This window comes from Silurus aristotelis (assembly GCF_946808225.1).
Source record: "Silurus aristotelis genome assembly, chromosome: 27".
NCBI lineage: Eukaryota > Metazoa > Chordata > Actinopteri > Siluriformes > Siluridae > Silurus > Silurus aristotelis.
In genome coordinates, this window is record NC_139600.1 from 12,120,435 (window position 1) to 12,146,048 (window position 25,614).

At 40.1% G+C, this 25,614-nt stretch overlaps 1 protein-coding gene across 4 annotated transcripts; it reads right to left on the reverse strand.

Moving 5' to 3' along the window:
* Positions 1-809: 809 nt before the first annotated feature.
* Positions 810-22,116, reverse strand: hnrnpc (heterogeneous nuclear ribonucleoprotein C). 4 transcript variants are annotated; one of them, XM_083533002.1, is made up of 9 exons: positions 21,969-22,077; positions 12,626-12,668; positions 9,045-9,310; positions 6,878-6,950; positions 6,735-6,782; positions 5,290-5,441; positions 3,763-3,876; positions 1,561-1,676; positions 810-1,464 (listed from the first exon to the last, which is right to left on the reverse strand). In XM_083533002.1, exons 2-9 carry the CDS (start codon positions 12,628-12,630, stop codon positions 1,366-1,368), a joined length of 873 nt encoding a protein of 290 aa, XP_083389128.1. In that variant the 5' UTR covers positions 12,631-12,668; positions 21,969-22,077; the 3' UTR covers positions 810-1,365. The 4 variants fall into 4 exon arrangements, with proteins under 4 accessions (XP_083389128.1, XP_083389129.1, XP_083389131.1 ...); XM_083533003.1 differs by lacking the exon at positions 21,969-22,077 and adding an exon at positions 15,509-15,661 and having other exon boundaries at positions 12,626-15,289; XM_083533005.1 differs by lacking the exon at positions 9,045-9,310 and having other exon boundaries at positions 21,969-22,116.
* Positions 22,117-25,614: the final 3,498 nt, after the last annotated feature.

Genomic DNA, 25,614 nt, shown 5'->3' on the forward strand with positions numbered 1-25,614 from the left:
CCCAACCGGGAAACCCATTTTCTTAACGAACAATGTATTTCCTGACCATTTGATTAACACAATAAAACAAAAATATGATTTGATTTTAATGCCTCAAGTCCTTGAGAAAATGTGACGATACATAAACAAGGATTATACCAGAATCCCCCAGCTGAGAGGTTGAACTGATTAAGAACTGGTGGACTACAACTTTCTTTTGGCTTCTCCCGTTAGGGGTCGCCACAGCGGACCATCCACACGTTTGATTTGGCATGTTTTTACGCTGGATGCCCTTCCTAACACAATCCTCCCCATTTATCCGGGCTTGGGACCGGCACTAAGGCATGTGCAACCCTAGTGGCTGAGGTTGGTTCCCTGACCGGGGATCGAACCCGGGCCGCAGCATTGAGAGCACCGCATCCTAACCACTAGACCAGCAGGGAACCTACTGGTGGACTACAACTAATTACCCCCCAAAAAATATAATAAAAAATTAAACACGAACCATATTACCCCCACAATTGTTAGATGTACAATTGCTGAAACTAAACATACTTTTGGCCACTTTAACGATAAGGGTGCTAGTATTTGAACTCCAAAGTTCACCACTGAGCTGCCATTCCACAACCACCCTCCGCTCCACATCTGTCAATCACCTCATTTGAAAAATTTTTGGTATATCCATTACGCACGATTAGCGCAATAGTGTTTAGCAACATCACGTGACTGCGCAGTTGACTGTACAAATAGGATTTGATACCCATAGCGCATTTACAAACCGAGTGTGGATTAAATGAAACTTTTGAAGGAAAGTTCTGAAGAGCTGAAAATCGGTGCACGAAACATCTACAATTTTTATTGAAATTTATTACAGAACAAAAAGAAAAGTAAAATGAAACAGCAACAAACATGACTCCGAAACCCAATCCTCCTCAATTTTATGTCACTAGACTCACAACAAACGAAAAAATTAAATTAAAAGTATATACTGTACAAGCTAAACCTTTTGACCTCGGAGATACTCGAATTAAAATCGGTTTAGAATCAAATCCAGTTGAACTTTACAACAGAAATAGTGAGTGACGCTGCCATTGACTGGTTGGAAATGGAAGTGCAACAATCGACTGGGAACCTTTTAAAGCCTGCTTATGGAAAAAGGGAAGAAAAAAATAAAATAAATCACTGTTGGTCGTATTGGGGGGGATGAAGGGGAGAGAGTGGGTGCTTCTGTGTTCTGAAGGGGATCTGATTTTTGTCCTTTGCTCATTTATTCACCCAGGATTTGCGGATTGGACAGAAACTCATGCATGCTGCGTGCGGGGCGAGTTTTAGACACCCGTGTATTTCGGTGTAAAGTCTGTGCTTCTGCATACGAGAATGCGCGGTTTAAGAGTGGTCTCCGTTAGTGCTGTCTCCGTCGTCCTCTCCTTCCTCCTGCTCTCCTTCGTCCTCCTCTTCGTCCTCCTCTCTTCCATGACTCTTAATCTTAACGGGAACAAAAGAAAGTCACGCACAACTCGATCGCTTCTTATACACCGGTTTCTTTTTAACCTATTACCAAATGATGTCGCCACTACACACCTCCTCTTCCTCCAAATCACCCTCTTCGTCGTAGTCGTTGACTTCCACGGTATCCCGGTCCTTTTTCACGCTGGGGTGCTGGGGGGACGACTCCTCCGCTTTAGCGCTTTTCATCTCTAAACACAAGAAAGTGTGTTAAATGTTATGGTACCATTTACTGGGTCATGGATCATGGAAACGAGATCTTTTCAAACGAAGAGACTCGTTTTGTCGTATTTGTTTTACGATCTCAGATTTTTTTTTTCACAGTTTTTGTCTGCGTTGCTTCTCAATTGCTTGAACTTGAAAAAAATGCTTGGTGCTCTTTAAAAGCTTTTTTGAGCCTTTATCGTGACAGAACTGGTGGAGCTCTGGTATCTGGGTCTCCTTGCTCAGACATGCTTTTTCTGTACAGTCCACACTTTTTCTAATGAATTTAGGTCAGAGCTTTGCGAAAGGCTGCTCGATTACTTTTACTTTCGTTACATCTTAAAAGTACGTGTGCTTAGAATCATGGTCCTGCTAAATGCTCAAATCTGAACTTTCTGGCTGAGGTTCTTTATAGATGATCGTTTTCAAGTGCACCAGGTCCACTAAAGGCGGTAGAGCATTTTCACATTTAGCTCCTAAACTCTGGAATAGTCTTCCTGACAGTGTTCGGGGGTTCAGATAAACTCTTCCAGTTTAAGTGTAGATTAAAAACATATCTTTTTAGCAAAGCCTACACATAACACACATCACACACATCACATCACAACCTTGTGCTCCAGAATATATGATCACATGCACATTATCAACTTGTGCTGTTAATATCATGAACAGCAGCTACGCTAATTCCTCTCCACTGCTTCTCTTTCTCTCCCCATCCCGAGGCATCCTGAGGTTTGGCCAGCTCCAGTCACGTCCCACCTTGCGAAGATTATGGACCTATGGATGATCATGGAGAAGTAGATGCCGAGTGTTTAAAGGCCCTGGCATGGAGAAGCTGATGCTGGATCTATGATGATCACAAATGTTGAGCTTTTTATACCAAAGACTGTAGAAAGAACATTCACTTATAATCTTATACTCCAGTACTCATGTTAGTTCTCACTCTCCAGTGTTCTGTATTGTTGAAAGATTTATGACCAAACTCTTGATGTCACCCATATGAGGATGGGTTCCCCTTTGAGTCTGGTTCCTCTCAAGGTTTCTTCCTCATATCATCTAAGGGAGTTTTTCCTTGCCACTGTCGCCACGGCTGCTCATCAGGGACAAACACACACCATTCACCTTCACTTTTGTTTTCTGTAAAGCTGCTTTGAGACAATGTCTGTTGTGAAAAGCGCTATACAAATAACCTTGACTTGACCAGGTCGGGTTGCAGCAAACCTAACCCATTTCTTCCCTGCCCAACTTGGTGTACCTCATTCTTCATAGTTGAAATGTTGTTAATTGGTTTTAAAGGCTCACCCTGTTCTCTCCATTTATAGCACTGCACATTATGGGTCACATTTTTGCCCTTCTAAAGGAGTTGAAGCTCATCGAGAAGATCATCGGTAAACGTAAGAGCGTCTTTCATGCAAGACATGTTTTCAAGCCAGAGTAAATTTGGACATTAAACGATACACATGAAGCAGCTACCAATGTGATGTGATATGTGGTGAGATTCGCCCAGTTACGGTGCAGTGCAATCCGATTTCGCTTCGACTGAACACGATGTGATTTAACGCAATACGATGCAATGGAAAAAATATGGAACAGATCATTCTAATAAATGTACTCAAGTGCCTTCTGACTAACGCGTGACCCTTTCACAAACACGCCTTAGTAGTGTACAATAAAAATAAAATAAAACCAGACGTGCTTTTCCTGTTCTGTGTGTTACAGAACTGTGTTACAGCTCTACCTCTGCCATGTTAATCTGTATTCTATGTGACTATCAGAACACGTAGTTCACTCCTAATGATAAGACTTGGCTGTTTAGAAGTTTTTAAAAGGACTTTTAAAGTCTTTTTGCTCTAAAAACACTGTGTTAGTGGCATCGTTTTATGTGCCGACGTACACAATTTTGCACTTAATTGCAACCTGTAAGCATAAAAATCAGTGCGATGAAACGAAACAAAATAAAAAACAAGTTAGGAAGGACAGACGGAGGAAAAGACACAGGAGACACCCAGATAAAAAACAAGGACAGTGTGTGTAGATGTGGCATGAGTGTATCACAGTGTGTGTGTGTGTTACCTGATTTCTTGCTGTGTTCTCTTTCCATCCTTTCCAGGCTCTCCAGAAGGTAGTCAACTTTGTGTTTGATTTGAGTCAGTTCCTTCTTAATGGTTTGCAAGTCATCGGCTCTCACTAAACACGCAAACAAAAAAACAAACAAACAAACAAACAAACAAACAAACATGTACAGAGACACACAGGAAAACAAACATGGCATATTTGTGTACATTTTGTCTGTGTGTACGAACACCCTGATATTTATTTGAAACTTATAAGCAGCCCCTGTATATGCACTTATCGAATCAGCCGATCAAGGTGCAGCAGCACAATGCATGAAATCCTGCACATACAGTTCAAGAGCTTTCAGTCTTCTCCAGTCTTCAGGTGTCCGGTTTGAACGAGTCTGTACTTCTGACGCCTACAGAGCCGTATTTTTGGCTAAAAGAAGCGGAAGGTGATGTGGATTTTGGAACCCTTGCGTCAACATTTTGATGTGCTTTCGGAAATGCTTTTCTGCTCACTACGGTTGTAAAGAGTTATCCTTCGAGATGCTATAGACTTCCTGTTGGCTTGGAACAGTCTGAATTCACCCGTGTACTACATCAACGTGGTGTTTCAGGCAGTGATGGACAGTAACGAAGTCGATGTAATTCGTTACTGCAATTATTAAGAAGCTTTTTCGCGTATTTGTACTTTACTGAAGAATTTCCATTTGTGGAGACTTTAACTTCACGTCAAATACAGAAAAACCCTGTGGTACGGGCATAATTCGTTCTTGAAAATTGCTTGTAGGTCCATTTGCTCGTACGTTCGAACTGATTTCCCCATAAGAACGAATGTAGAAGCGATTTAATCCGTTCCGAGATCTCATTCGATCGTTTATTTTGGCATTTAAAAAGTATTTGTAGGCTATTTTAACAAATACACAGCAAATTACCGTAATGTAAACATAATTTAACACTTACTCATGTGATAGTGGTTGACTGCGAGTGGGAGACGTGCACCACGCTCGTAACATCCTCGGTTTCCATGGTAACTCTATTTACTTTCGTTTTCACAGCACCATCAACTGATTTTCTTGGGAGACATTTTTCAAGATCTCTAGTGAAACAAAAATATAAAACTAAAAAAAGTTACGTTTTTGCTGCACTGAACAACGAGAGCGACCGAGTGATACGTCATCAACTAAGCGACTGATGCGACCCTCCGCTGAAAACTAAGTTGATTAAGCAAAGAGTCTTGTGACAAATATGATAATAGGAACATTATAGCCATAATAAAATCATAGTCCTTTGATACTTAAGTATAAACTTATATTGTATAACTTATATTATACTTGTATACTTAAGTCATATTTTACTGAGTCGATCTCTAAATGTACTCAAGCACATGCTTTTTCGCGCCGTTCTGCGTTAAAACCTAAAACCCCGATTATGGCTTTTGATGTGAATATGATTGAATGCGTTGCACTGCTGCCACATGATGGGACGTTTCCTAATAAACTGGACAATCAGTGGGAGTGTATGCGTGTGGTGAAGTACTAACTGGTGCGCGAGGTTCTCTGGCTGCTCTTTGTGGAGAAGCTGCTCTTGGTCCGGCGGCTGCCGCTCACGCTGACCCGCGGCCGCTTTGACGGAATGACGGCGCGGGTGAGCGGGGGAGGAGGAGGAGGCACCCGCGAGGGGTACGTATACACCCTGACAACACAAGCACACGCTAACCGTCACGCCACATGCATTTCTCCATTCGCGTAACATAATCCCTGTTCAGATGAGGCCCCCCGACCCCCCCCCCCCCCCCCAAGAGTGCGCTTTGATTTTATCGAGAACATCCCTCCATATTAATCATCGGTAGTACACAGTGAGTGGCGAGAGACAGTTCAGCCAGGGCACATGGTTCAATAGAGTTTAAAACATGATATTGATGGGGAACGGTCAATAAACAGTGTGTATTTTGGTTCCCTGTAAAAGGGTCGTGTTCCAGTTCATCCTGAGGTTGTTCAATAGGGTTAAGGTCAGGGCTCTATTCGGTCCACTCGAGATTTATATATATTAAACATGCCAAAAATGGAAGGAAAACTAACACTACAAGACAGAAGGACCACCCAAACTATTCTTTGCTTCAATCTTTTTTTTTTTTTGTGGGGGGCGGCCTAGATGGGCATGATGGTCAGCTGTCCACAAAATGTTCACAACAAGTATCATGTAATGTATCTAGCTAGAAAGCGTGACTGCATGATGCTTATTTACTTTTATGAGCTTTAGATTACAAATCACTGTTCTGTGTGATGCCACTGTCCAGTGTAAAGGCTTTTGTTGACCAGATGTTATGAAATAATTGTGCAGCTGTGGTCTGGTGTAAAATGCACTTAAAAGGATCCTCAAAACGAAACGGAGGCTAATAAAATTATGAAAAATCAATCTGAATGGAAATCTGCAGTTACATCTGACTACGCTATAAACCACGGACGGTTAAAAAAAAAAAAAAAAAATTATAAAGAATAATAATAAACGGATTCCCCTCTCAGAGTGATCACAACTAGATATGAAGTCCATTTAACTTTATGAACCTGTGTTCAATCAGATGTTTCCATCCTGAAACGGCTGAAATCTCCTCCAAGATCTGTGGTACATGAGGAATGGTTTGACGAGGATGAAAAAAAATGCTACGGCTTTCCCAAGTACCAGATGTCACCCCATTGGAAATTAAGCTAGTGGTGGCTTAAAACCTCGAAAGGTCACTTTCCCTTCGATTTGTTCCCCGTCTCTGTACTTCGACACGTAGAAACCGAGAGTGGATGATTATAAAAGTATGCTCACGAGGATACTGAGGTGATGAAGTGTTGAAATTAGACATCAGAAGCGATAAACTGTTTTTATTTTGGTCAGGGAGTGCATAATTCTGACGAGACAGGCGGTTTTTTTGGATGTTCGGAAATTATGCAGGCGATAAACAAGAATCAGAAAAAAGGAGAAGGGAAAAGTGCTCACCTGTCATAGTAATCTCTCTGGAAGTCATAGTCTAGATCAAATGAAGGACTGCAGGAAAAACAAAAAGGAGAAATCCAAAGGCTTAACTCAATACAGCTGCAATAAACAAACAACAACAAATAAAAGACTGAAATGGAACAAACCTGTACATATCTCCTGCTGAGCGCTTGATAGTCTTTGATCTGTGAGGTTTTGGTTCACCAGCCAGGTTAATATCTGCCAAAGAATGAGCTCGTTATATTCACAGATTGAAATGTAATTCAATTTTTGTTTTTCAGGTCCATAATCTATAAAGGAAAATAAAATCGAATCCATTAAAGCTTGCACGCTGCATAATCAACAGTAATGGTCCAAGAGCTGCAAAAATGCCTTCTTGATTACAGTAAATATGAGAAGGGACTTCCTTTTTCCAGCTCGCTGAAGTAATCACAGGGCCAAATCCAATATCGCAAACTAACGCCCTAACACTTGAGTGCATTACTGCATAGCAAAAATAACATAATAATATTGTATAAGGGTTTCTGCAGGTTTCATAAAGTCAAATTAAAGACTTTTTAAGACCATTAAGAATTAAATTTAACCCTGTGAAGCCTGACATATGAAATAATTAACAGAAAATATATTCTTTTGGAAACTGAAGTGTTTATAGGGTCTTTAAACAAAATAAAAAATAACAATTGATTACCATTTTACAAATGTGATTTTTTTTTGTATCGTATTTAATACATTGGGCATTTATGACAATTTATTGATCACAACAATGTACATGTACTGTATATTTTTTAACAAAAACAAAGACGGATTATTGTATTTGGAATGTCCACTCCTACTTATCATTCTTATCTTCCCCTAACTGCTCCAAGTCACTTCAATTGCCATCCATAAACACGCCGATGACAATTTCAACACAATATTTTTGACATCTGAAAATACATACAGAAAAATAATGTTTGTGTATTCTGAATTTCTTCTTTGAATTGGTAAATAGAACAGATGATAATTATTTGTTTTACTGAACAGACAAATATTAGCAAGCTACAACATTAGATTGGACGTATAAAAATCACAAATATTACACAAAAACGTATTTATTTGTATTGTATTTTTTTATGTGACATTGTGGCAGGAATAATGCAGATTGCATCATGAAATGCAATACCTTGATGACTAAGCTAAATTACCTTATATACCTGCTCTATCATATTTGATACACATATTTTCAACACAATTTTACTATAAACATTCTTTAAAAAATATGAATTTAGTTGTTTTGAAAAAGTACATATTCAAATAAAAAAACAAAATCAGTAACAAACGTTATTTACCACAACTTTTTCAAAATCTGCAAAGATTTCCCTGCTAAAAACTAGCAAGTCAATTTATTTCCATATTGGAAAAACCTGCCAAAAGCCTGCTATTGACTGGAGAGCATAGATAAATCCAATAGGGGGCAGAAGACAAGTCTCAGATTGTATTCAAGTTTTTGAGGAAACTAATGTATCAAATATGATACATTTGTCGTCAAAGGGTTAAGACTTATCACGGCATCAAAAACACAAACATACGTTGTTAGCGATTGGCCTTAACTGAGCCCTAAAATTATTATTTTTTATTTTTTTAAGCATCAATAAGCTTCGCACCAATAACAGAAAGCTAATTGGCTGTTGCATGTTGGTCTCATTTGTAGTTAAAACTAACAAACAAAAACAAGTGCTGCGAAAGCATTTCAACGAGCACTAGAGGTTGCGTTACATGGACATCGGAAAATTAAACTTTCTTTTGGCTTCTCCCGTTAGGGGTCGCCACAGCGGGCTATCCGCATGTTTGATTTGGCACATGTTTTTACGCTGGATGCCCTTCCTAACGCAACCCTCCCCATTACCCGCACTAAGGCTTGTGCAACCCTAATGGCTGGGGTTGGTTCGCGGACCGGGGATCGAACCCGGGCCGCAGCGGTGAGAGCGCCGCATCCTAACCACCAGACCACCAGGGAACCGGAAAATTAAAACCTGTTTAAAATCATTCAGGACCAAGGACAGTGAATTTAACCCTACATTTGAGACCATTTTGTATGTATGTGTGGCCTTGCAGCACTATGAAAAAGAGTCTGAGATGAGTCTTTACGGTTGCAGTTCCAAGACACAAATCTTCCATCTCTACAGCAAAGGTGTCCAACGGTACTCCTTTGAACAGATGGGTAAATTTTATTTTTTTAGACCATTAGCTTTGGAGCTTGGCCTTGAAGAACAGTCCATGAATTATTTATTTTATTTTAATGCTTACAGCAAATCAAATCAGCCGAATCCTTACCCAGGACTTGTCCGACGACCATTCGTCCGTCCTCCCCGGCCACGGCTGCACGTGCATTGCGCTCGTTCGAGAACTGGACAAAGGCGTAACCCTTGTGCACTGAACAGCCCACGATCTTGCCGTACTTGCTGAAGATGGCCTCCACATCGGCTTTGGTCACCAGCATGGTGTTCAAGTTGCCGATGAAGACGCGCGAGTTGAGAGAGCGAGGGTCGGTCTTGTTGGTCACGTTACTCGCCATCAGGTGGCTCGTAGTTGGCGAGAGACTGCGTAGGAGTTGGTTGGGGGTCGGGGAAGGGAATGGAGGGGAGGCAAGGAAGGACATACGGAGGGTACAGGAAAGAGAATAGATGCTAGAATGACTATTTGGGGCGGACCAAACTAAGCTAGCAAAAGTTCCAAAGAAAAAAAAAAAAGAGAGAAGGAATTCCAACGGGTCCACTCACTGCTCGGGCTAGTGCGACCTACCCTGAGCTTAAAGATTAAAATATATATATATATGGTTACATATATGTTTGTTCAATTAACAGATTATAAAAAAAAGGACCTACATCATAATTACAGGTAAAATAGCCATGAGCAATAACTAGCACATAGAAGACAAAATAGTGCATCATTACTGGGCTTTGCACACACTTTAAAAAAAAAAAAAAAAAAAAAAAAAAAAAAAAAGGCAAGTCATCAAAGGTTCTGAAGAATATTCCTTTGAAACTACACTGGGAAATGACACACATTATAGTGTGAGATATAAACACACTACATGAACTGACTTTTTCTGCTATATGTGGTTCTTCTCCAAACTGTTACCACAAAACTGGAGGCACACAATTGTACAGGACGTCTTTAAATGCGGCATAAGAAAGATTCGCATTCACTTGAACTTGGAAACCCAAAACCTGTTTCAGCATGTCGATTCTGCACAAAGCGAGCTTCATGTAGATCTGCTTTCCATGGATTGAAGTGGAAGATCTCCTGCTATAGAGCAGCACCTCTTTTTTTTTTTTTTTTTGGGGGGGGGGGGGGGGGGGGGTTATGGGTAATTGAAGGTGAACGCTGAAGGTGCTATATAGGCCTCCTCACCCTCACCTACATCAGCCTTTACGAACTCATTTCACAGCTGAATGAGCACAAATCTCCACACTCCAAAATCTAGTGGAGCAGCTTCCCAGAAGAGTGGAGCTGTGGAATGTGGAAATGTGGCGATCAGAAAGCACACAGAAATCCTAGTCGTGGATGTTCCCACGTCCAGTTAGTGTATATTCCTTAATGGGGCATACGGGTATATTTAAATAGCACCCCCCGCTCTTAAAAACAGCAAAATCAACACTTTTTTTTAGTTCTACATATAATTTATATCTGTTTTAATATACATGCAGTCAGTTCTGCATGCAATAATGAGTATATAAATGCTGAAAACCTCAACTAAAGTAAGGTGAGTTACAGGCTTGTTACATGGGAAAGTAAAAAATGTAAATAATATAAAAAAAAAATAAGAAACCTTTTTTCCAGAATCGATCAGACGATGTCCCCTCACTACCTACACTGTCCATTTTACATTCAGGTTTCAGAATATCGATTTTGCTGTTTTATCCCAATTTTGCTGTTTGTTTTTCTTAATGAGTTTGAGTATTACGAGAGGGCGATGCTGTAGATGTAGATGTTGGTACAGTATGTTGGAGCTTCATGTTGAAGCTTTAACCAGATTTTGCTCCTGTATGACCAAAAGCAAGGTAATCAACATAATGTTCACATGAGCACGACACGGTAAACCAAAGCTCAGGCAGATATTAGGCAGCATAGTTTCCTTCAGCTGCTGAATAATGTACAAATGTGGCATATTTTCTCTCCTGCTTTAAACCAAAGATGCCCAGACCAGACCCAGGGTTGGACCGTGGTGACTGTTGAGTTGGTCCGTGATGCCATATGTGAGAAGTGGGAGAAAAAGGGGGGGGGGAATTTGCATTTGGAAAAGAACTTTTAAAACATAAGGACCAGGTTCAGGTCTCTCATTAGAGCCTTATTAGTATTATTTCATATTAGTATCTAATATTAGACATATGTATTGTATTACAGTATAATTCGGGTCGATTTCTCACTGTAGGACAAGTTTCACTGATCTTTGATCATAAAACTGCAGTAGAAAATGTCTGATTGGTCTGATTACAGAGTCAGATTATGATTTCTATATGAAATCAAATAAAAAGAACTACGGCGGCTTTAGCTTGAATATGGCGCTTGATATATTGCGTCGTTTGTTTTTCAGCCCACAGTCAAATTCGATTTTTGGCCCTTTACAGGAAAAGGTTTGGGCACCTCTGCTTTACTCCCTGTGGAATCAAGTGGATCCTGTCAGCAGGAAACATTTGCAATTCCAAGGGCCTGATTTACTGAGATCTCAAATGAACTGTATTGGTGAGTTATAAGGAATAACTGCACGAGTGATGGAACGCCAATGGGGAAACTCTGATAAAACCTTCGAATTTTCACCAAATGGTGTAAAATATGCTTCAGCTAATTGAACACTTCCCAATCAGTTGTTGTAGTTTGCAGACTAATAGCTGCTGTCAGTCACACATTCTGTGTACTTTCAGTAGATCAGGCCTGAGATGCATGTGAAGGGTACATTTAAAATTAAATCTTTTTTTTTTTTTTTTTAAAGGCAACTTTATATATATATATTTTTACAAGACTGTTGCTTGATTTTTTTTCTTTGTATTAAGTGCAGAAAATATGATAAAAAAACCCCATTATTTAGGGTTTGACAATGCAACAATTAAAGATATTGAAAACAGAGATTATTAGGGGTGGTTGGGGGGGGGGAGGAGGAGTATATTTTTCTTCTTTTTGCTTATACCACAGCACTATTGTCACTATCGGATTGGACAGGAGACGCTGATTAACATTCTGTAGCAGCGGTTCTTGTCCTCGCTGCAATTCAGAATCACAGGATTCCATTAGCGCGCTTATTCTAAGACGTTATTGTTTGAAAAGAAAATATGTGCAGGGCTGGGCAATCTACATCCAGCATTAAATGAATGAAAAATTTAGATTTTTTTTTTTTTATATACAAAAAAATGTCAAAACCCTGGTGATTCTTTTACGAGGAAATGTTGAATATCTTTGAAAGGCGTCTCCAGTGTTAGCTATTAAACCTAGCTATAAAGCTTTTTTTTTTTTTATTAATCTACTGGTTTTCCACAAAAAGTGGAATAATATAATAATTTAGGGGAAAGAATATTTATAGTTATAGCTGCTCTAGTAAATTGAAACTAGCAAATTGAACTACACAGTAAATGTACAACATGTACTTATTTTTTTATAGAAATGCTGTGGTATAAGAGAAATAAAACCCCGGTGAGCCAATTTACTGTGAATCCACACCAACAGCATTAAAACAAGCATTCAAACCTTTGTGTCTGAATCAAGTGTGAATGATAACTAAATCTACTGTGTGTGTGTGTGTGTGTGTGTGTGTGTGTGTGTGTGTAGCTCTATAGATTAGAATGCATGTAGGGTTTTAGATTTGTAGATATGATATGCAATCAGTATGAGGGGGGAGGGGGTTGGGTATAGTCACTCACTCCATTCTGTGTTATTCAGGTCGAGCCGTCTGTCTGCCTGATTCTGTTGGAGAAAAGAGGCGTCATTATTGGTCCACTGGTGAGCTGGTGACCTGGTGAGGTCAGCAGTGCATTCAGGGATTAAAAAAATAAATAAACAAACAAATAAATAAATTGATGTAAAATAAAAAAAGGGCAGTGGGTGTTTAACCTTCACGTGTTGACTTGACGGGTGATATGTTAACACCAACCACCCCCCTCTACACCCTTTTCAAGGTCATACAAACAAACCGCACAAGCAGCACTACCACCACCTAGTGGCAGAATCAAGCAATGACTACATTTAAGTGACTAGAGGAAACAAAAATAAAGTTGAGGGGACAGTAAATTCATGTTTGGTCTTTTCTCTATGTGAACCAACAACGCTTTTAAACATGCCCTCGCTACGGAAAAAGGGAGCTGCTTAGAAATACAGCTACATTATAAAACAACAACAAAAAAGGCTGTGCACTACAAATTAAAAAAATTATCTTTAAACATTGTGCATTGTGTCCTCCTGAGCTCCAAGTGGACCTACAGACACATTTCTTAAAGCAAAGTTAAAGAGGTCATGTATATATGTATAATTTGAAGGTCCTAAATAAAAGAACAGCCTGTAGTAATACACACGGTGCATCATATATGGTGCTGTGACTTATTTCTCCAAAAGTCCCATCTGCCATTAGATATTCATTGGCACCGTTTTTTCCCTGCTGTTTCTTTATTGTTTAGACCAAATTCTTTTACGCGACTGTAAATCGGGACGTGGCGATGCCTACAGCAGCACAATATACGTTGCGACCGCACACTTGTACTCAGAGACAGGAAAAGCAATCTATTACAGATTAAACATTGAACAATCTATTTCAAGTTTAATAGACACAACAACATTCAGACTTACACATGCATATGCATTTTATTTATTTAATAAGGTCTATAATAGAAAAAGATTTAAATAAACAAACACACATTACAGGCAATTACGTGTTCAAGTTGTAATTACAGAGGGTTTACATTCAAACTTATAAAAGTAACGGAAAAAACGGCGTAAAAGATCGCCGAGGTGTGCTGTGGGAAAGTATGCAGTTGCACTGAATTGGTCCAAAAAAAACGTTTCAGTTACGCCTGTGCCTGCGCTGAGTAAAGGAAATACGCCTCCATGTCAATGGGGGGCAGTAGGGAGCGCAATAACGACTCTGTTAATCCGTAACAACAGAATTGATGAAGTGTGCGACAGGTAGCGAGGACAGCAATGGACCTGGACAAAATTCGGAGTCAGTTGAAGGCCCTAGTACGAGTGGTGGTCAAAAGGAAGCAAAATGGTGACCAGTTGAAAAACCAGTTGAAAGGTTCACACCTGCTTCCTGATGTTACCTGGGTGTCAAAAAAACAGTTTTTACAGTATATTTTGGCATGTGTTCCGTGTTTGTCCTGAGAATTGACCTGCCTGTTCTTCTTAAGACAAAATGCTCCAGAAACTGCATTCTTAGTTTTTTCCAGCATCTTCTGCATTTTTGACCCTTTTTCCAACCACGACGAGTTTAATGTGTCTTTTCAGTGGCAACGACTGAGGGACCCTAATAGTTTTAATTTGAATAATTGTCCTGGTTTTTAGTGCAGCTACGCGAGATATTTACACAAAAAACGTGAAATGGTAACAACTTACAACGATCATCCTGCTCAAAAGTTACACGCCCTGGTTCTTAATGATTCACAGCTAGATACATTGATCAATGTGTTTGTGACGTACATTGCGGCACAGTAAAAATGTTTTTTTTTTTTTGCATGTTCCAGATTATTAGGAAGCTAAGGTCAGAGATCAAAGTCAGCCAATAATACAATCTTGAAAAAGGGTCAAGAGCCTTGCTTAAGGGCCCAAACTGGCAGCTTGGCAGTGCTGGGGCTTGAACCCCTGACCTTCTGATCAGTAACCCAATAACCGTCTAGCTACCAGTTTCTCTGTCTCTGTCTGTGTCATTGATTCAGTCAGTAATATATAGTTCTTGTGAATCATGTTATTGAGGACCCAACACATAGGGGTAGGTTACAAAAAGGAATCAGCTTCTTTGTTATAAGAAATCTTGCTATATATATGGCATGCATTTACTCAACGCCCATTCACTTTTTCAACAAATACTATCATTTGGTGTGCTGCGAGTTTGATAAAATAAACAAAAATGGGGGGGCGCCTCTTGGCTGATACTTGGTTTAACTAGCTGTATATTTGAATAATTTAAGAGTTTTGTGATATTATTGCTTGGATCAGGAATCTTGAATTTAACACCATGCTAACAATTCTAGAGGTGGACCGATTTATTGCTGGAACTATCGGCACAAAATCCATACCGAAAGTTTTTACGGTTTGCGGCCGTCTCTAGAGTGGCTGCGTGGCTGTTATCACGAGAGCAGCCACTAGAGGCGAATTACTGCTGTTTGTTTGTACAAGAGATATGGCACGCTGCACGGAGAGCGCAACATTAAATTTATTAGTCCTAATTTATTCATATTATAATTATTATATTCAGATTTATTTCATTTAACACTTTCATGATTTAGTACTGTTTATTTTTATTCTTGTAATAAAGTTCAGTACTTTTTTACATGGTGTGTTATGTAGAGTTTTTTATCCAGAATCTATGTTAAAAACTTAAACTTTCTTTCGGCTTCTCCCATTAGGGGTCGCCACAGCGGATCCTCCCCTTGTTTGATTTGGCATGTTTTTACGCTGGATGCCCTTCCTAACGCAACCCTCCCCATTTATCCGGGCTTTGGACCGGCACTAAAAATGGCTGGGGTTGACTAGCTGACCGGGGATCGAACCGGGGCCGCAGCGGTGAGAGCGCCGCATCCTAACCACTAGACCACCAACTATTGGTTGATTAATCGGTTATCTGAAAGTTCGCTTCAACCGAGCTGTCGGTCGACCTCGATTTAATACCATAAACAACTACCTGTATCGATCGATAACCTGGGGAAAGAAATATGGGTGTTTTGGGGCAGTGCACAGTCTACTGATGTGTATCTATATATATAAATCTAAATGGATGGATGGATAGATAGATACATGCAGGTCAATGAATTGGAAAAGTCAGAAGAAAAGTTCCAAATTTAAATACATAATAATACTTCATTATTTATTCGAGATTAATTATGAAGACGATCCATGCTTTCATTGGTGCTGTGTTTTACATCTAAAGTCATGACCTGAGACAAAATTGAAAGGAATACTATGTTGGATGTATTTGAGATGCTCGACATGTAAAAGAGACAATATTTTGATGTTAAATGTAGCGCTGTAACGATTACTCGAAGCAAATTAACATTGTTTATTCCGTTTAACCAAACACGAAGCACCGTGTTTCCCCCACGGACCATTAATACTGACGCACCACCTGCTAAACGCTGGACAGGTAAAACAAAAGACGCAGAATGTAAAATGAAAGAATGGGGAGAAAACAGCGAGGGGTAAGGAGAAGATTCAGGTTAAAAAAAACGCCAGAAAGTTTCCCAAGTTTGGGATCATTTCAAACTGCGTGGCAAGCGGGCTGGTGTCCATGCTAGGCTAAAGGCTAACCGTAGCCGTCCTTTTTCAAATGTCTGCTCCCTGGACAATAAATTAGACTAAATCCGACTCCAGCGGACCACAAGGCGAGAGTTTAGAGACTGCTGCTTCTTTGTTTTCACAGAGACGTGCCACAGCGACAGAGTGTGGACGTGGCCCTCCAGCTAGACGGGGGCACTGCTAAGGAGGCAATGTGTGAACTCTATGTGGCTTTTAGCGACCTGCAGAATGCTCACCCCGACGAACTGTTTATTTTTGTCTGAGATTTCGACCATGCAAATCTCAGGACTGCGCTCTTTAAACTCTATCAGCATGTGGACTTAGCAAAGAGAGGGGCTACTCAGACCACATCTCTATTATGATAATTCCATACAGACCACTCGTCAGATGCTCTAAACCGGTTCTGAAACGGGTAAAAGCCTGGCCAGCAGGAGTCACCTCTGCTCTTCAGCACTGTTTTGAGTGCACTGACTGGGATATGGTCAGAGAGGCTGCAACCTATGGCAATTCCATCGATTTGGAGGATCAATGACCACCTACATCAGCAAGTGCAGTTATAACATGACCATCTCCAAGACCATCACTACACGCTCCAACCAGAAGCCATGGATGACTGCAAAAGTGCATGCACCACTAAAATCTAGAGACTCCTTCTTCATAGCAGGAGACAAGATGGCCTTTAGAACAGGAAGGGCCAAACTGTCCCGTGCCATCAGAGAGGCAAAGTGCGCACATGCCAAGTGACTCCACAGGACAATGGAGACACTCGGCTGGGGGCAGGGCATCCAGGCAATCACCAACTGCAAGACAACTTCACCCGCTTGTGACCGTGACGCCTCCCTCCTAGATGCGCTGAAAGACTTTTACGCCCAGTTTGAGGTACAGAACAACGTGGCAGCAAAGAAGACCACCCCTCCTCGCAGTGACCAGGTGCTCGGTCTATCCATGGCTGAAGTGAGGAAGGCTTTATGCAGAGTTAACCCACTGAAGTCTGCTGGACCAGACAACATTCCTGGCAGAGTGCTCAGGGAATGTCCACAACAGCTAGCGCATGTCTTCACCAACATCTTCAACATCTCCCTGAGCAGCGCCGTTGCTCCTACATGCCTCAAGACAACAACCATCGTCCCCGTGCCGAAGGATAACAGTCTCCTGCCTCAATGACTATTGTCCTGTCGCTCTCACACCCATCGTAATGAAGTGCTTCAAGATGCTCGTCATGAGGCACATTAACAGAGATTGACTGTGAGACCTCAGTCAGTCCGGATCGGGACCAGCATCTCCAGCACCACCTCACTGACCACTGGAGTCCCTCAGGGCTGTGTGCTCAGCCAACTGCTGTTCACTCTGCTTACTCATGACTGTGTAGCAATGCACGGCTAGAACATCAAGTTTGCCGATGACATGACCGTGTTGGGTCTCTTTAGCAAGAATGACGAGTCAGCATACAGAGAGGTGGTGAAACAGTTAACAGCCTGGTGTAGAGCCAACAACCTGTCTCTGGACGTTGACAAAACCAAAGAGTTGGATTTTGACTTCAGGAGAGCACAGAGCGGCCATTCTCCACTAATCATCGAAGGATCCTCCATTTAGATCGTCAAGAGCACCAAATTCCAGTGAACTTCACCTGGTCTCTTAACACCAGCTCCATCACCAAAAAAGCCCAGCAGCACCCTCTACTTCCTGAGAAGGCTGAGGAAAGCCCATCTCCCTTCCCCCATCCTGACCACAGAGGGATCTCTGAGAGCATCCTGAGCAGCTGCATCATTGCCTGCTTTGGGAATTGCACAGTCTTGGATCGCAAGACCCTACAGAGGATAGTGAGGATGGCTGAAAGGTTTAGAGTCTTTCTCCCCTCTAACACGGACATTTACACCACATGCTGCATCCAACAAAGCCAACAGCACTGTGGACGACCCCACACACCCTTCACACACACACACTCTTCACTCTCCTACTATTAGGAAAGCGATTCTGAAACATCCAGACTGTACAACACCTTTTTTCCCTCAAGCCATTAGGCTTCTCAACACAGAACTGAACACACACACCTATGTGTTAATGAACTGAACAACCCAAACTCACCACACACTCAATACTCATTTCAATCCATTCCACCACCCACATTATATTAAGATTTCATCATATTATACTGTTTCCATGCTGTTTTTGCATAACATTGTGTTTACATGTGCTATTTTGTGTATCTGTCCCAAACTGTCTTGTTTTGTCCACCTGTCTTTTGTCTGCACTGGGTTGCACATGTTATGTGGAAAGAGCACTTATTTTAGTCCTTAGCTCTGTGTTGTGTTCTGTGGTTCTATGTTGTTTTGTGTTCTGTGGTTCTATTTTGTTTTATGTAGCACCAGTGTTTTGGAGAAACACTGATTTATTTCATTGTGTACTGCGTCAGCTATATATATTACAATAAAAGCTTCTTTGACTTGACTCCAAACCTATCAACACCCTCTTCATGAGGGGGAGAATGTGCATATACTATGGTGGAGTATGGAGTAGATTTTCTAGTTATATTCTAGAATATGATCCTGTGCAGCAGTGCGAGTTTCAAACTTCAAAAACATTACAGGAAACTGAGGAAGTAGGGGGATATTTTGACCAGCTTGGAGGACAGAAGAGGATGGTTGTCTGTAAGTCTCTGGTTGTCTCACATTAGGCTGCTTAATTTACATATTAAACAGTTCATATCTATTAGAGAGCAGATGCCAGAAAATTCTAGGTGTGGATTGACAAGACTCCTGACTTTTAATGCCTCTGATGTGAGTTCTGGGTTAAAATAAAACATGCAGACTTGCCCAGGTAGCTTTATTAATGCATTTACCCCAAATCTGACTACTTTTTAATAATGGAGACGGGATATATTTGTCCGCAACCACCAAGATCGGGCTTTAAACCAAACAACCAGAGTAAAATCTAATCAAATTCTTCATCTGACGGATATGGTAAACAATGTACCATAATATATCATGTAAAAAATTTACTACACAGTTTGGGGGACTAAAAAGAAAGGATGATAATCCAGATTAATATAAAACCGATAGCCATTTTCTCTGACGTCTATTCATCCATAATGAAACATGAAAACCCTCAGATACCTGCGCATGAAATATGTGAGACACTTCAACCGGTCATCCTTATTAGGTGTAAATTTGTAAATTGTTAGCAAAGCTACTGTTCAACAATGTTAAATTAAAGAGGAGGGCACAACTGCAGTACCGCCGTCTACCACCGTGTTTGTTTTGAGTTAAATGGTCACATGACAAAAGGTCTTTTTTTTTATCTCAGTTTTTTTAGTCCACACTACAACGCAAAAACGTACTTAAATTTATGCGTTTGGGAGAAGATTTATAACATTCAAGTGTTTTTTTTTCTTCCAGTGGACAAAAGACCAAGATGTAGAGAAAATGACGCATTTTCAAATTTATCCGGATGTACCTTTTTTTTTTTTTTTTTTTTTTAAGTCTGGCAATTCTGAGAACCTGGGAGCATAACACTTTGAATATATAAAATGCAGCTTCATTTTGTGTCCTCACCTGTCGATTTTAGGATGATGTGTGAATTTCTAACTTTGCTCAAATGTAGTTTCTAATCCTGCAAAGTACTAAAAACTTTGCCTGCCAGGAACATTAAACCCTACCCATGCTTGATTGTCTTAATACAGAGTGTGTGTCCGAAAACTTGGCTTCCAAAATGTCTCATACTTGATCTATACACCTTTAATAAAGCCTCATATTGGTTGTTAACCTTTAATAAAGGCAGAGATGCCCAAACTAGGGCCTGTGATGACTTTTGGCTCATAATGGGAGAAAAGACACTAATACAAATCTTCATTTATAATTTAATGATTCATATATATTGGTTTTAAGTTTAGGCTGTGAAAAAAGTACAGAAGTAGAGAAGTTCATTTAAATTAGCCCAGTTTGGAAAAGAACAAAGTATATACCAAGTTCGAGACATTTTGAAAGCCATTAGAAGACATTTTAGAGGGCACCTGCATTATAATTATAATAAATTAAATATTTAATATAATATAGCTGACGCTAGCGATTTGGATTCTTTAGCATTTCATGTACAGCTTCAAAATTTCTCTTCAAAGGGGAAAATCCTGACACTTCCACATATCGAGGGAGTGAATGAATGAAGGACGGAAGGAATGAAGAGATTCAGTCTGCTGAAATAAGTAGAACAGTTAAGTAGATCATATATTTAGAAAATTAAATGTTAAATGTAAAACACACATACATACACATCTGTATTACCCAAACGGAGTCTATTAAATAGTTTACCTTTGTTACTTTTTTTCCCCTCATTTATTTCATTTTATTTAATCAATTAAAAATATGCCAATTTAACTGATTGATTTAATCAATATAATAGAGTATTGCATTAATTTATTCCATTTTATTTTTAATTAAATATTACACAAATATTATTTGCGTATTATTATTTGCGACATTTTATATATATAGTAAACAGGATTGTTTCTATGTATGTGCTTTTTATACCTTTATTAGAAAGCTTTGAAAGTAAAAATGCATTAGTTGGGCAAATTAGTCATGTTTTCTATTTATTCATACATTTTTGCAAATGTACTCCATCAAAAAATGTTTCAATCCTTTTTTAGGAAAGAATTTAATTGAGAGAATTTGACTATACAAGGTGATTAAGTACATTATTTTTTAGTAGTTAGTTTTCTCCCTTCTCATGTATGAAGACTTTATGGACACCTTAAAGCATTTATTAACTAATTCCCAGTCGTATGTAATAGTTTTAATGGTTCAGAAGAAAAATATATCTGTTAGTGTTTTTCCCTCCCTTCAGCTAGCTACACAATCCTCCGCCATATTTTTTTTGAAAGTCGCTCAATTATGACGTCATCAACGCAGCCTTCAATCCGGGTATTATTCAACACAGTACAATAGAAATACAGGCCAGAAAACTGACTAAAAAAAAGAACAGAAAAAAACAAAAACAAATGCAGGATGAAAATCTAACGCCATGCATCATTTATGATTTTTTTTTTTATCCCTTGATTGAAATAAGAAAGCTTTCCTGAATAGTCAGATCATTCTTTTTTTTTTTTTATTCATCATGAACGCTTTCAACAATGCACTGTTTTTCCTTTTCTTTTAAATAATAAGCGTGCAAACACATTGTTTTGCAGTCCATTTAAAAAATCATTCGTCCTGCAAAATCAGTAGGAAAAAAAAAAACAAAAACAAGAAATCGACTACATTCATCCAAATGGACCGAAGTGGCTTCAAACCAAAAAAAAAAAAAATGCAATATATTTCCCAGCAAAGCACACAAGGAAATAAAAAAGAGATTTTTTGTGTGTGGAAAAAACAGCAAAAGGATTAAGACTTCAGATATGGAGAAGGAAAACGACCATCTTGGAAAACACAACCCAAACCCGAGTCCATGCTTAAGACTACCATCAAAAATACACGAACAAACACATCTGATCTATAGGGAGTCTTCCGCAAAAAACAAAAAAATAATAATAATAAAAATACTCTGATATCCAAAAAAAAGGAAAAAAAATCGCCATGTCAAAGCACCGTGTCTCAGGCTGTTCTACATCTGCATCACAAAATGTACGCCACCAAACCACCAGCCAGAAAAATACTCAAAATTAAAAAAAAATTAAAAATAAAAATATGCTCCAAAGATCAAGTTCATAGTCAGCCCCCTTTACAAAAATCTGTTAAAAATCACAAAAATCTCTCGAATCAAAATACTCACCGGGAGTTTAAGATTAAAAATGATTAAAATTGAAGACTGAGAGAGAGAGAGTAGTGGAGACTGCGCGTCGGCCTGCTCGCTCACACGGCAACCACAGGCACAAAATGGCGCCTCGGTGCGCATGCGCAAACACCAAGCGCATTTCGGGTGCAGCCTCTAGGGGCGCAATTTAACACATATTTTAAATAAGAAATGAATTAATAAATTAATTATTATTATTAATTAATAAGAGGTTAACCAGAGGTGGCAAAAGTACACACATCCTTTACTTAAGTAGAAGTACAGATACTCATGTTTTAAATTACTCTGGTAAAAGTTGAAGTACTGACTACACTTTTTTTTACTCAAATTAAAGTAAAGAAGTTTTGGCTCTGACATGTACTTAAGTAAAAAATAGTTATTACTTCTACCTGTTTTGGTGTCACGTTGGTAACTGGACCTCACATCATATTAATATTAGGGCTGTCAATCAAATTAAATATTTAATCGCAACTTAATCGCACATTTCTATCTGTTCTGAATGTACCATATATTAATACTTCCGTTTTTTAATACTTTAAGCAACATGGACATGGAGAAATATGGATGCAAGCATGAAGACAAAAAAATTCGTAACGAGCCGGTTTTAAAAATGTGAGAAGTAAAAAGTACAGATATTTGTGTAAAAATGTAATGAGTAAAAGTTAAAAGTTGTCTGAAAAATAAATAGTGGAGTAAAGTAATGATACAAAAAAATAAATCTACTTAAGTACAGTAATGAAGCATTTGCTTCTCACCTCTGATTAAAACCTTCGAGGCAACACATTTATTCAGGAAATCCTTTCTTTACTGAGATATAAAAAACAACAACTTTTAATGACTAAACATTTGTTTAGCACCAAGTCTCAAATCAAGTACCAACATCCGCCATGATGCACACATCCGGCGATTAAAACCATCCGTGTGGAAACATAGCACAAATTCCGTTTGGTGTCCTGATCATTTACATCATTTAAAACACCATAATTACTTTAAAACATGTACAAGAATATTTTGTCTTTATGCACTATGTTAATTTTAACCCAGCCATTAGGGCTGCACAAGCCAGTTCCGGTCCCAAGCCTGGATAAATGTGGAGGGTTGCTTTAGGAAGGGCATCCAGCGTAAAACATGTGCCAAATTAAATATGCGGATCACGAAAGAGAATTTCATACCTGATCGGTCGAGGACCGGGTTACCAACAGCCGCCACTGGTATCGTTAGCCAACAGGATACCGGTGGAAATTGGGATACTGTTGGCCGAAGGAGGAGAAGGAGAGGAGGAAGAAGTCTATGGAGACAGCAGGGAAAGGAGAAGTGGAGGAGAGTGGAGGTTCGGGTTGGTACTTTCAATGTTGGTACTATGACGGGTAAAGGGAGAGAGATAGCTGATATGATGGAGAGGAGAAAGATAGATATGTTGTCAGGAGACCAGGTGGAAAGGGAGTAAGGCCAGGAACATTGGAGGTGGGTTTAAACTGTTCTATCATGGTGTGGATGGAAAGAGAAATGGTGTAGGGGTGATTTTGATGGAAGAGTACAGTAAGAGTGTAGTGGAGGTGAAGAGAGTTTCTGATAGGGTGATGAACATGAAGCTGGGCGATGATAAATATCATCAGTGCTTATGCTCCACAAGTGGGCTGTGAGACGGAGGAGAAGGAAATATTCTGTAGTGAATTAGATGAAGTGGTAGAAGGGGTACCTAGGAATGAAAGCTTGCTGATTGGGGCAGATTTAAATGGGCATGTAGGTGAAGGGAACAGAGGTGAATAGAAGGTGATGGGTAGGTATGGCTTTAGGGAGAGGAATGTGGAAGGGCAGATGGTGGTAGATTTTGCTAAAAGGATGGAAATGGCAGTGTTGAACACATATTTTAAGAAGAAGGAGGAGATTAGGGAGATATATAAGAGTGGAGGAAGGTGCACACAGGTGGACTATGTTCTATGTAGGAGATGCAACCTGAAGGAGATTAGAGACTGTAAGGTGTTGGCAGGGGACAGCTACCTAGAGAGCAACGGATTGTGGTCTTTAGGATGGTTTTGGAGGTGAAGAAGAGGAGGAGAGTGAGGACTGAATGAAGAAAAAGATGGTGGAAACTGAAGGAGAAAGAGTGAAGTGTGAGGTTCAGGGAAGAGGTCAGACAGGGGCTCGGTGGTGATGAAGAGTTGCTGGATGATTGGGCAACTACTGCAGAAGTGATAAGGGAAACAGCTAGAAAGGTACTTGGTGTGACATCTGGAAATAAAAAGGAAGACAAAGAGACGTGGTGGTGGAATGAGGAAGTGCAGGAGAGCATAAGGAGAAAGAGGTTGGCAAAACAGAAGTGGGATAGACAGAGTGATGAGAAAAGTAGGCAGGAGTACAAGGAGATGCGGCAGCAGGTAAAGAGGGATGTGGTGAAAACCAAAGAAAAGGCATATGAGGAGCTGTATGAACGGTTGGACACTAAGGAAGGAGAAAAGGATTTGTACCGATTGGCCAGGCAGAGGGACCGAGCTGGGAAGGATCTGCTGCAAGTAAAAGCAATAAAGGATGGAGATGGAAATGTGTTGACTAGTGAGGAGAGTGTGTTGAGAAGATGGAGGGAGTTTTTTGAGCAGCTGATGAACGAGAAAAATGAGAGAGAGAGAAGTTTGGATGGTGTGAAGATGGTGAAGCAGGAAGTGGATAGGATTAGTAAGGAGGAAGTGAGAGCAGCAATTAGGAGGATGAAGATTGGAAAGTCGGTTGGACCAGATGACATACCGGTAGAAGCATGGAGATGTTTAGGAGAGATGGCAGTGGAGTTTTTAACAAGATTGTTTAACAGGATTTTGGAAGGTGAGAGGATGCCTGAGGAATGGAGAAGGAGTGTGCTGGTACAGTGCTTTAAGAATAAGGGAGATGTGCAGATCTGCAGTAACTACAGGGGAATAAAGTTGATCAGTCACACCATGAAGTTATGGGAAAGAGTAGTGGAAGCCAGGCTGAGAGAAGAGGTGACCATCTGTGAGCAGCAGTATGGTTTTATGCAATATTTGGTTTGAGAATGTTGATGGAGAAGTATAGAGAAGGTCAGAAGGAGTTGCATTGTGTGCTTGTGGATTTATAGAAAGCGTATGACAGGGTGCCGAAAGAGGAGTTGTGGTACTGTATGAGGAAGTCAGGTGTGTCAGAGAAGTATGTGAGGGTGGTGCAGGACATGTATGAGGACAGTGTGACAGCAGGTTGAGAAGAGCCTGGAGAGGTGGTGGAACGTGCTGGAGAGAAGGGGAATAAAAGTCAGTAGGAGAAAGACAGAGTACATGTGTGTGAATGAGAGGGAGAGCAGTGGAGTGGTGCGGTTGCAGGGAGAAGAGGTGGAGAAGGTGGAGGAGTTCAGGTACCTGGGGTCAACAGTGCAAAGTAATGGGGAGTGTGTTAGAGAAGTGAAGAAAAGAGTGCAGGCAGGGTGGAGTGGGTGGAGAAGAGTGATAGCAGGAGTGATTTGTGATAGAAGAGTATCTGTGAGAGTGAAAGGGAAAGTTTATAGGACTGTGGTGAGACCTGCGATGTTGTATGGTTTAGAGATAGTGGCATTGAGTAAAAGACAGGAGGTGGAGCTGGAGGTAGCAGAGCTGAAGATGTTGAGGTTTTCGTTGGGAGTGAC